Below are 12813 nucleotides of genomic sequence, written 5' to 3' on the forward strand. Positions count from 1 at the left end.
GATTGAAGGTCGATTTTATTTATCTCAGATTCTGTTTGTCAGTGTTAAAGTAGCCTGTCATTTCGATATTTTGTTAGGTATAAAATAAATATTCTGCTAGTCTCCAGTTATTTAGAATGTAGAATTGTACGAAATGCGTTTATAAAAAGGCCACATTTTCCCCGAACACTAGGCTACACATTTTTACCCATGTGTGCAACTTCCACAAGCGCCTCTACTCCACTGATCTACGCCAGTACGCAAAAACATGACAAAAGCATTCAATGTTTTATTATAAAAGGAGATTTTTATTTTCTTCTCATGCGCACTGGAACCTCAGAGCACCCCGGGTCACCTCGCTCTCCGGATCATTTTTTGTTCCAGCGCCTCCAAATGTACAAATTAAGCACTGCTTTTGCCACTAGTGACAGTGTTAGATACGTTTTTGGACTCTTTTTGTTGCCTCGTCTTGTCCCATTTCCCCCAACGATGTAGTTTTAATTTGAGCATTTTATTGAAGTATTTATGTACAAAATCTTACAAAAAAATCTGAGTGCGTTGCTACAAACTGTATAAAAAGAACAGAGATACACATGTGAAATGCAAACCATTTTATTGAAGTTAACCTATGCAAGACCATACATCTATCCCAGTAACATTTTTACATTGCATAAAATCATGGTAATAGTCAGAAGTGACAGGTGTAGTGATATGACATCATTCTGATAATTATCTTCGATATCAAGAGCATTATAATTCTGATTATGGAACAAGTACATTCCATCTACTCTGGAATAATAGGCCTGTGTGTGACTGTCTTCAATCATGCGTTACAGTGGACTGTGACGAAGTAACCAGCTGACTCTTCCCAATATACTGGGAACTTGCACATCTTACAGTAGACTGGAGACATTGGTGCACAAAAAGTTAAAGTTAAATGACCATGGAATGTAGTCGAGCAGTGTGTAAAATGGTGCTGCTGAGGAGGTAGTGCAGCCAGCCACTGTGATACAGGCCAAGACCAAAGTACACAGATTGCTAAGATTAAGATGGAACCAAGCTAACTAAACAAAAAAAAAAAAGTACAAATCTCACAGCAACAATACTCATGAGACCAACACTAGTCTCCTCAAGCTGACTGAGCTAGTCACCATTTTCACAGGGGGAAAAAACAAGATTGTTTCCAGCACTTTCTCAGTTAACCCATAACTCAATTCTTATGTAAATTGGTCAGTACCATTAACAGTTGAAGTCGGAAGTTTACATACACTTAGGTTGGAGTCATTAAAACTCATTTTTCAGCCACTCCACAAATTTCTTGTTAACACACTATAGTTTTGGCAATTCGGTTAGGGCATCTACTTTGTGCATGACAAGTAATTTTTCAAACAATTGTATACAGACAGATTATTTCACTGCATCACAATTCCAGTGTGTCAGAAGTTTACATGCACTAAGTTGACTGTGCCTTGAAACAGCTTGGGAAATTCCTGAAAATGTTATGGCTTTAGAAGACTGATAGGCTAATTGACATAATTTGAGTCAATTGGAGGTGTACCTGTGGATGTATTTCAATGCCTACTTTCAAATTCAGTGCCTCTTTGCTTGACATCATGGGAAAATCAAAAGATCAGCAAAGACCTCAGAAAAACTATTGTAGACCTCCACAAGTCTGGTTCATCCTTGGGAGCAATTTCCAAGCACCTGAAGGTACCACGTTCATCTGTACAAACAATAGTACGCAAGTATAAACACCATGGGACCACGCAGCCATCATACCGCTCAGGAAGGAGACCCTTTCTGTCTCCTAGAGATTAATGTACTTTGGTGCGAAAAGTGCAAATCAATCCCAGAACAACAGCAAAGGACATTGTGAAGATGCTGGAGGAAACAGGTACCCAAGTATCTATATCCACAGTAAAACAAGTCCTATATCGACATAACCTGAAAGGCCGCTCAGCAGGGAAGTAGCCACTGCTCCAAAACCGCCATCGTACTTTTTGGAGAAATGTCCTCTGGTCTGATGAAACAAAAATAGAACTGTTTGACCATAATGACCATCGTTATGTTTGGTGGAAAAAGGGGGAGGCTTGCAAGCTGAAGAACACCATCCCAACTGTGAAGCACATGGGCGGCAGCATCATGTTGTGGGGGTGCTTTGCTGCAGGAGGGACTGGTGCACTTCACAAAATAGATGGCACCATGAGAAAGAAAAATGATGTGGATATATTAAAGCAACATCAAGACATTAGTCAGAAAGTTAAAGCTTGGTCGCAAACGGGTCTTCCAAATGGACAATGACCCCAAACATACTTCCAAACATGAGGCAAAACAGCTTAAGGACAACAAAGTCAAGGTATTGGAGTGGCCATCACAAAGCCCTGACCGCAATCCTATCGAACATGTGTGGGCAGAACTGAAAAAGCGTGTGCGAGCAAGGCGGCCAACAAACCTGACTCAGTTACACCAGCTCTGTCAGGAGGAATAGGCCAAAATTCCCCCAACTTATTGTGGGAAGCTTGAGGATGGCTACCCAAAACATTTGACCCAAGTTATGCAATTTAAAAGGCAATGCTACCAAATACTAATTGGGTGTAACCACTGGGAATGTGATGAAATAAATAAATTACTCTATTATTGATATTTCACATTCTTAAAATAAAGTGGTAATCCTAACTGACCTAAGACTGGGAATTTTTACTAGGATTAAATGTCAGTAATTGCAAAAAATTGAATTTAAATGTATTTGGCTAAGGTGTATGTAATATTCCGACTTCAACTGTATGTTTACGTAGTCGGTCCACGAGAGATTACCAGCTCTAACATTGACGTGGTAGCAAACCACTTGGAAATGTATGTGTTAACATAAATTAAGTTAACTATTTACATGCATTTAAAGTCTATCTAGAGTGGGGCGTGCTTGTTCCCTTTTCTCCAGTCAAACAAGTCAATGTTTAGGTAAGTGGGGAGTGCAAGATTGCTGGAAGGCTTCAGAATACTATAGCAAATGTAAACATAGCCTAGCTCTGTCAAAACACACTTATTTAAATTGAACCTCTTTGCAGATTTCATAGTTTCCACTTTAAAAGCCCTTGTGTGCGAGTGTATGTATGTATATCAAAAACATGCATCCATCCAATCACCTTTAATGATATAAAACTGTTCATTACATGGAAAGAGTGTGTGTAAAATTAGTTGTGGGTCAATATGCGTTTCCTGCTGCACATACAGGGTGCGTGTGCCTGTCACCAGAGTTCCAAAGTTCATGTATAAGCAGCACATAAGACATTGGATTTGGTCATCACTGGGAAAAGGAAACACTATCAAAAGTTGAGCAGTACCGCATCTCCGGTCAGAAACTATTTTTTGGTAGAAAAAGTCTCCTGAAATGCAGCATTTACCCTTAAAACGGTGTTGCAGTGTAAGGAAAGCAATGTACACATCCTCCAACTAGAGCTTGGAATGCTGTGGTCTACACAATACAAAAATGTCTCAAAGAATGTGTAGCCTTTCAAGACCAATACATCTTTTTACAACATAACAGTCAATGTCTGAGCCCAGGTATATTGCCCGTATTATTGGATATCAAGAGATTTCAGGTGTTTTCTAAGTAAAACAGCGCATCAACCATTTGAACCTCGATTTACAAGTCTTAATATGCAGAGACCTATGTACAAACATTGCAAAACTCAAGTTATCAATTTAAATTGTCAAGACTTTCTAGCTATGATCCAGTACAACAACTTACATTTTAAGTTGTGTTTAACTATACAGTGTACAAAACGTGCAGTTTAACAGTTAAATATTAAAATGGACTTTTTAGATTATGCACATCAACAAACCTAAGGATATTAACATATATTCCTTCACCGTTACCTTCCAAAACATTAGCAAACCCCAACCTTCTCAAAAATATCTTAAACCCACAAATAAATGCTTTAAACAGAAAGTCCCATCTAAAATAGAGGACACACCAGAAAAGAAAGCATTAAACTCGTTTGAAAACAAAATTAAGAATCCCTGTCTCTTTTGCGACCAATTTCTCAATAAGTATGCTTAATTACCTTCTACTACTACTACTGACAGTACAGGTTTTTAGCAGTTTATGCTTGATAATAGATTGCTCATCATAAACCCTTCAGATCCTGGAGTGAGAAGGTAACAGAAACTCAAAAGTAGCCCCTGAGTGAATCATTGGCCGTGTATGACCATGGCCATGTTTTATAGCATAAAACATTATAATTCATCACTTTTAGTTAGAAGAAATTTGCCACTAATTCAAAAATGGTCCAGTGTAACTGTACAGGCACAAAGACTCTAGACGTATTTACATTATCAAATAAAATGGGAGGGAAAACAAACAAACAAACGTACGTCCCTCTTAACTGTCTTCTCCGTTGTGTGACAGGTTCTTCCTTGTCAAGGATATGTTTGCATCGTTATAGAGCCCCACAGTGGAGGGAAATGGTTTCAAATCGCTTTCACACCAATCACACCATTTTCCCCCATAGGTGATTTTAGAAACACTTAAAATAAAGGGCCGTGTTTTGTTTAGGCTTGATGTGATGTTTTGATGACCATGTAAATCCCTCTCGGACAAGGTGACTTATCAATGTAGTCGGTTCTATTTCCTCTCATATTTCAAAAATGCTAACTAGCATCAGAGTAGACGACAACGCAGACTACAAATCCCTACAAGCTCCTGTACGGCATCTCTAGCTGAAAACCTTTGCTAAACAGGTATTGTGTCAATTTCAAAAACTTGCACAAGACAGTTCACAGAATAGTCAAGTTTAAGTCATTTTGCCAATTTATTACTACATTTAGCCATCACTAGATAGTTCATCCAGAGACTCTTACCTTTGCCTCGATTCAGCAGTCTCATCCAGATCCCCATCGTATTTATTCTTTATGATAGCGACATTAGTAGTTAATTCGATTAATATTTTCGTGGGTAAATATATTGATAAAAGTCATCTTGTCCTAGAGAGACTTACACGGTTATCAAAACATCACCCCCAGGGTAAGCCTACACAAAACACAGCCCTTATTTTAAGTGTTTCTAAAATTTCCCCTATGGGAAAAATGAACGGTGGAAAAACAATTGTAACCATTTCCCTGTTTGACTGCTAGGTTTTATGGGTATTATGACTCACACGATTGTACTCTATACCTGGTGCTTGTAATACTGATCATTCACATCCTGGATCCCCTCTCCTGAAGAATCTGCAAAGGATTAATCAGTTAATGTTAAAACATAGTAAAATATCCCTGAAACTACACCGCAGCAAGCTCAATCTTTGAGTCTGGTATCTGTGAATGGGACAGACCTACTAAATCTGAATATCAATTTATTGTACTATTTTTTTGAGATGCATCTTTGTTTAATTTTCATTGAGAATCTAAAACAAAAGTCGACATGATTTGACCTCTTTCCTTCCCACACACAATGATCCAAGCAAACGAGTACATGTAGGTGCCACACACACACACACACACACACACACAAGGGGGAGGATAGGATGAGGGGTTTTCTAAGAATGCATGCACTTGGTTTCCATGCCAGCAATACAAAGCAAAAATTTGCTCATTGCTAAAAAAGTAAATAATGACAATTGCAGCCAACCTTAGTTCTAGAGAGACAGCGTTTGAAAGACTTATGAAGTGGTTGAAAGCCTTACAGGACCGAACGCCCAGACATAATCAGCTTATTGATCAGGGTTGCAAGCACCAGGGAAAAGACACATGGGGGAGTTGTGGAAAGGTAAGATGGAGGGAGTCGAAGGAATGGAGGGCAGCTGAGCGCTCACCGTTGAGTCATAAGTGCTCAACCCTAATCAGAGTCATTCATTTCATAATCCGTCTCTTCGTCCTCGCTCTGAGCAACATGCAGCATGCAAATGGGACAGGAAAAAGACAAGACAGGCAAGTCTTACAAGAATGAAAATGAAAGGAGAAAATGTCAGGGGTAAAGTGGGGTATAAAACAACAAGGTTGCGTAAATGTTACAAAACATTTACCTTCAAACCAACATCAGTCAAATGAAGACTCAAACAGGGGATGTATCACCAACTATTACTACAACTAATTGGGACTTGATTCTCAAAAGGGGTTCACTCACATTTCAGGTTCAAGACACGATCACAACAGAGGTACATTGAAGGGTCAGAGGATAGACTACCTTTCATATCTACTAAGACTCACTTGCAATCGATCCGAGCCCCCCCCCCCCAAGATGTCCGTTTGTGATTGCTTTGCACCGTAGTCCATTTAGTATACAGACGTACTGTAATAGGTGTATCTAAGTCTGTTTAGAACTCAAGCGAAAAGCCTCTGTGGTGGAAATATACTGAAATTCCTATCAATAGGAAAATAAATCTAAAACTGGTTGTAACTAGACTACATCCATGTGACTTCTAAAACCACTGTCAGAATACAAGACTTAATGTCAGCCTATTAGCAATAATTCAATAGAATTACCAAGTCTGGGACTAGCTAGAGTGTGAAGCAGGCCCCGGAGAACTGGGCCCACATGGGAACCAGCAGATGGGACTAGTAATTCCCCAATGCCTGCTGCTCTGCTCCCAAAGCCCTCAGAAAGAATGACATTCTCCACTAATAGTCCCAATAATCCTCAAGGCTATGCTCTTAACCTTCTAATGTGGATTCAAATGTTTCAGTTTTTCCGGTGTAAGGTCAAATCTAACAACTTCAATCTTGTAAAGCTGGATTAATGGATTTAGGCCTGCGTGTGGTCTGACTAATAACTGTACACTAAATGACCGTACTGTCCTTTTGATTTTAGATACAAAATGGTTGGCAGTTCATTTGTAATGCTATGAAATTTATTTGTATAGATTAATTGAAGGCTAATTCTCAGTAAATTAACACTAACCAAAGTCAATTACTATTTTAAAAAAATATATACTTTTCAGAAAATACCAAATTCATCAACTAATTACTCTGTGCAGCAGTCCAAGCCTATCTGCTTCAAAATGGACTCTTCTATGAAGGTAGACATCAGTAAACTGGGGATAGTTAGTAAATGTGTTGTATTTAGACATTAGAACAATCCACCATTCAGACAAGCTTGTCATTGGGCTTACTTTCAGTGTACACACATCTTAGGATGGGGCTCACCTTGGCTTTCTCACTGGGCTCACTGTTTGGGCCATATGATTGGTTGTGCAGCTCCTTAGAGACGACACACAGGAACTCAGATTGGTCCTCGTTTCCGTAGTTATAAGAGGATCCAATGCTGACCAGCTGGGGGGGAGGGGGGGGGGGGAAAGAGAGTTAGCTTCAGAGAGAGAGAAAAGAGGATTACAGTGTACTTAGAGCAGATGTGAAGAGTTTGAACAGAAATTAAAAGCATTAGATAATACGTAGAACATACATGAGACAGAGCCAGAAACAGATCAGAACACAAAAGATGAGTTGGCTACAGACTCCAAATATGTAGAAAGTAATTAATGTGTGTGTGGGTGGGGGGGGGGTGAGGGGTCATATTTGCTTCCTTAAGATGTTAGTTCCTTTTTAAACGGACACAAAACAGACAGGGATAACAGGACATTAAACAAACATGCAGACGGTGAGGTGATACGATGTCATGCAAATACATATTTGACAAGGTCAGACAAACACAAAAATGTTCCTCCACTCAGTCGAATGCTTTTAACTTTAGTGTTCAACCAGTCAGTGTGCGCACATACACTATATACACACACAAAAGTATGGACACCCCTTCAAAAAAGTGTGTGGATTCAGCCGTTTTAGCTACACCGGTTGCTGGCAGGTGTATTAAATCGAGCACACAGCCATGCAATCTCCATAGATCAGCATTGGCTGTAGAATGGCCTTACTGAAGAGCTGTGATTTTCAAAGTAGCACCGTCATTGGATGCCACCTTTCCAACAAGTCTACCCCAGTCAACTGTAAGTGCTGTTATTGTTGAGAAGCAACAAGTGGAAGGCCCCACAGGCTCACAGAAAGGGACCGCCGAGTGCTGAAAGACCGTGAAAATAATCTGTCTTCAGTTGCAACACTCACTACCGAGTTGCAACGTCAGCACAAGAACTGTTCGTCGGGGGCTTCAGGAAATGGGTTTCCATAGCCAAGCAACGTCACACAAGCCTAAAATCACCACGTGCAATGCCAAGCATTGGCTGGAGTGGTGTAAAGCTTGCCGCAATTGGACTCTGGAGCAGTGGAAACACGTTCTCTGGAGTGACCATCTGGGTTTGGCTGATGCCAGAAGAACGCTAACTGCCTGAATGCATAGTGCCTACTGTAAAATCTGGTGGAGGAGGACTAATGGTCTGGGGCTGTTATTCATGATTCGGGCTAGGCCCCTTAGTTCCAGTGGAGGATCATCTTAAAGCAACAGAATACAATGACATTCTAGACGATTCTGTGCTTCCAACTTAGTGGCAACAGTTTGGGGAAGGCCCTTTCCTGGTTCAGCATGACAATACCCCCTTGCATAAAGTGAGGTCCATACAGAAATGGTTTGTCAAGATCGGTGTGTTAGAACTTCACTAACCTGCACAGAGCCCTGACCTCAAACACCTTTGGGATTAATTGGAACGCCGACCACGAGCCAGGCCTAAATGGCCAACATCAGTGCCCGACCTCACTAATGCTTGTGGCTGAATGGAAGCAAGTTCCTGCAGCAATGTTCCAAAATCTAGAGGAACACCTTCGCAGAAGAGTGGGAGGCTCTAGCATTAAAGGGGGGACCAACTATTGATGCCCATGATTTTGGAATTAAATGTTTGACGAGCAGGTGTCCATATACTTTTTGTCATGTAGTGTATGAGAACTTAACAGTGTACTCTGTAGGTGTGTATGTCTCAACATACAGACTCATTAGCCACTTTTGCAGGAGCCCTGTTGTTGCCAAGAGACGTCTCACACAGGAGGCAAAAGTATTAGGCTACTCTATAATCAATGCTAAACGTTAAAGTTAGCAGGTACTGTACCACACCTCCAAGTTTCAATCTGAATAATAATGATATTTTTGTTGTTGTTGCAAAACGTTCCCCAATGAACACAAACCAGGACTGGGTGGCTCTGAATGTAGGGCAATAGGTTAGCGGAGTGCGTATGCCCAGATCGCAGGACTCACTGCTGCTGAGCCTTAAGCTAAAGGTTGAAGTGTTTTAAGGGGCTTCCCATCGGGAACCCTATAAGAAGATTAGAGAGATTCCTGCTCCGAGGGAGATCCAGTGTTCGTTCTTACCCCCCCCAAAGGGATAGTGGGGCCAGAGAAGATTTCAGAGCTTATCCACCCACACTTACAGCCTGCACACAAACCCCCTAAAACCAAAACCCTAAAAGCGCTGAATTGGGTCATTGCAATTACCAACTCGGAGTCAAAACAGACTGTCAAGCAGTAACTGGTGTTAATTCCCCAAAACAAGCATACATTTGAACATTACACATTTAGTCAAATTTGATGTTTTATGTTTGTGTTTTGAACAGTTATTTTTCTGCTCAATTTCATTCACAGCAAATTTTCCTTAACATTTTTTGTTATTCATTCAAAGATACTCAGAGGCTGAGAAATAGGCGATTGAGCTAAATTGGACATGGCGGGATGACCTACGTTTTATTTTACACTTGGTCCCTTTCAGAAATTGTTGGTGAACTCAGTTTGGGTTAAAGTTTGGTGCAATGCGAACGCTCCAAAATAATTCAGATCCCTCAAAAGAGCCCCTGGAGCGAGCCAAACTGAATCCATCTCGAGAGGTGGTCTGAGTTCGGTTGGCTTGAAGACCACGGTCCGGTTCTCTTTTTTAGTGCAATGTGAACCCAAAGCTCTCCAGGCTCGCTTGTCATTGTTACCACACCATGTAGTAGGCTACTGCAACACCGTTTAAACCCTGCTATAACCCCTCACGTTGGTGCCACAAACGAGAGAAGATGTGCAGGTTGGTGGAGGAAAACATGCATGCCGTTCTTGGACATTAAGCAGCAATTTAAGGATTCCAAAAATATGTATGGAGTTAAACAATGTTTAGATTTAGAGCGTCAGCTCTAAACATTTTTTAAAAGTTTGTTTATTTGATTGTGGGGCTTGAATAAAGTAACATTTGATGAAAACCACACAACTAGATTACAAAATCAACGCAAGCTCTTAAAGGGGCAGTATCCTACATTGCATATACAATTTTCAAATACAGCATTCAATCTGCAGTTAATATTCTGCCATTTACCCTGTTACCAGTCATATTTACATTAAATATAATAATCTTTTGATTAGAATGGTCTTTGATGAACTAAAATCTATTATCTTCCAACCGGTTCTGATGGTATGACTTGTCCTAAACATTTACCCATAGTGGATTGAGTCGATATTGGAAGATGAGCTTGGTTCATTTCTAAACACAGCAATGTGAATGTAAGAGTACTCTGACCACAATTGTTGAAGTAAACTGGCAAGAGAGCAGAGTACTCATTCAAAAAGGCAAGGGCAGTGTGAATCGTTTCGTTCTAAACAGAACCATTACTCGATTAGTTCCATTTCACTGTTCTGACTAGCAAAATAAAGTTCTGAAACGGTTTGAAAAAACCCCAGAAAAATACCCATTATGGTTCCTTTGTTCCTTTTTAAAACCTCAAATTTACATTTAGCTTAACACTAAATGACGTCGCCAATCAGCGCAGATAGAGCAGCTTGCTATGGAGCGGGCAAGCTATTTTCATGCATTGGACCGACAAGTGTAGGGCGCGAGACGTGACAATTATGCGGGTAGGGAGAGGGTGGAGGAGGCTTGAAGCACTGGGCATCTTGTTGTTATGACATGCATAATCTGAATTAGGCCAACAGAATTATACCTACGGAGGAGCGGCTTCTATTGAGAAACTTTGAATGTCTGGACCAGAGACTTCAGAGACTGGACCAGAGCTGGCTAGCGAGCTAACATGCATGTGTGTGCAGCGCAGCACCAGAATTAAAATAAAAACATCTTACCTTTCTGTAGTTAATACATCCACTGAAATAACTATACTATCCTTACCTAGCATTGAAAAGGTTCATCCATTCTTCTCTAATAAACCCCCCCCCCCCCCCTAATTTCTGAAACACACTTGTAACATCAGTAGGCTATACTTGAGGGGAGGGGCAGGTAGCCTACACATTTTTAGCTGGCAGGCAGACGCTGGAATAAGTTTGAGTCACAGAGTGAGGGCTTTGACTAGGCACTTTGTTGTGTTTGTGGGGGTGAAAAAAAAGCCTGAAAGTTAGAACTGTTATTTTAAAAGCATTGGAACTGGTTATCGTTCCGGAACAATATAGATCACTTTCGTTCCCAGGTTTTCAGTTCTGTTCCTTGAACCGGTTCCAACCCCTGGTGTGAATAGAGGACTATATGTGAAAATAAAGATGGCCACTCTGGAGACAGACATTTAGTGCCAATTTTGCATTCGAAAGATCAATGTTTTCTATACCAAGTTGAGTGAACAGAAGCTAAATATGTATTAAAATGTTTGAGTTATATTTGTTTTAGTGGCTGCCAAACCCCCTAAAAGGCCAAATCTGGATGGCTCCATCTCTTCAGGGTACATGTAGTACATCTACCTCTGTGCCAAATATGGTGCTTGTATCAAAGTGCCCTATTGAGTCAACATTTTCTGTTTAGTATACAAAATATTACTTTTCCTTCCTCCTGGAAATCATGGTAAGTTGTGTTTTTTTTGTCAGTTACTAATTGCTTGACAAAGTCCAAACATTTTAGAAGGCTAAAAAATGTCACAAAATTGATTATTTTGACACTTTGGGGTCAAAATTGACTTTCCATCCACATTATTTAGCCTGGCAACAAAGGCGCAGTCAGTTTGTTGCCATTTTCTTCCAACTTGAGACCCATTGACACAGCAAATCCAGGGAGGAGCTAAATATAAAATACATTGGTCAAAATTGTTTAATGAAGTGCACTGAATCTGAAAGTTAATTATCTTTCTTGAAATAAAAACGTTTATTTTTAATGCCGAAAAAATGCCAACATTAGCATTCCCATATTGTCGCAGTCTGATGAAAATTTCCTTAAGTGTCTAGAAGATGAGAGGTTAAGAAAATAAATGCAATATTTGACCATTAACATACCTACAATTTCAAGAAGCTATTTGGAATATATTTTCCAGGTCCTAGAATGTTCTGAAATATTCAGGGTACATTGATGTGAGTTACTGCTAACCTCAATGTACCCTACATGTAAAATAATTTCAATTGGCAAAACATGTACTTACGGAGGTTTTCATCAGACAGCAATGACATACTAAAACATGGATGTTAGCTAGTTAGTTGTGTGGCACAAGAGATCGAAAACGACCTAATGTTATCTGCAGAAAACCCTCTCGGCACACATGCAGTAAAGAACTCAATGGAAAGCAGACCGTCGTGGCTAGAAGGACGCCGTCATTGGTGCCCAATCAAAAACAGTCAAATCCATCACGATTTGTGTGTTCTAACAGGCCCACAGTGTGGTTAGTAAAATCCGATTAGGATACATTTGGCTGTTATCCCTAGATAATATTTAGAAGTCGTCCTTTTCAGGTTTATTAAAAATACAAATAAATCTCTGCTAAATACTAACTCCCGTTTTTTATAAGCTGGTAGCAAAGCTAGCGATATAGAAAAATCGGTGGTGGTAGTTGAATTAGTTTGAGTGTAATGCAGTTGATGATGACGATGACATGAACAAGTTTTGGGGTTGACATTCACACAAGCATTATACTCAGATTTTTACCTCAACATAGTGAAATGCATAAACAACCTAAATGTAGGCAAATTTTGATGGGCGGCAATGAGGAGATTCTGGATCTATCCCCAAG

The 12813-nt window shown here is 40.1% G+C and overlaps 1 protein-coding gene across 4 annotated transcripts in view; it reads right to left on the reverse strand.

The window, feature by feature from the left end:
* Positions 1-575: 575 nt before the first annotated feature.
* The window catches only part of LOC139368145 (potassium channel tetramerization domain containing 5b), a 35215-nt gene continuing 22977 nt past the window's right edge, over positions 576-12813 (reverse strand). For 2 of the 4 annotated variants that reach the window (XM_071106740.1, XM_071106738.1), the window contains 3 exons: positions 7120-7245; positions 5790-5857; positions 5117-5205 (listed from right to left, as the gene is read on the reverse strand). In XM_071106740.1, coding sequence (XP_070962841.1) covers positions 5813-5857; positions 7120-7245 — 171 coding nt within the window. In that variant the 3' untranslated portion in view covers positions 5117-5205; positions 5790-5812. Of the gene's footprint in view, positions 5206-5789; positions 5858-7119; positions 7246-12813 lie in introns of all 4 variants that reach the window. The other 2 variants (XM_071106739.1, XM_071106741.1) reach the window with 1 other exon arrangement.

Source organism: Oncorhynchus clarkii, chromosome 16 (genome assembly GCF_045791955.1).
Source record: "Oncorhynchus clarkii lewisi isolate Uvic-CL-2024 chromosome 16, UVic_Ocla_1.0, whole genome shotgun sequence".
Taxonomy (NCBI): Eukaryota; Metazoa; Chordata; class Actinopteri; order Salmoniformes; family Salmonidae; genus Oncorhynchus; species Oncorhynchus clarkii.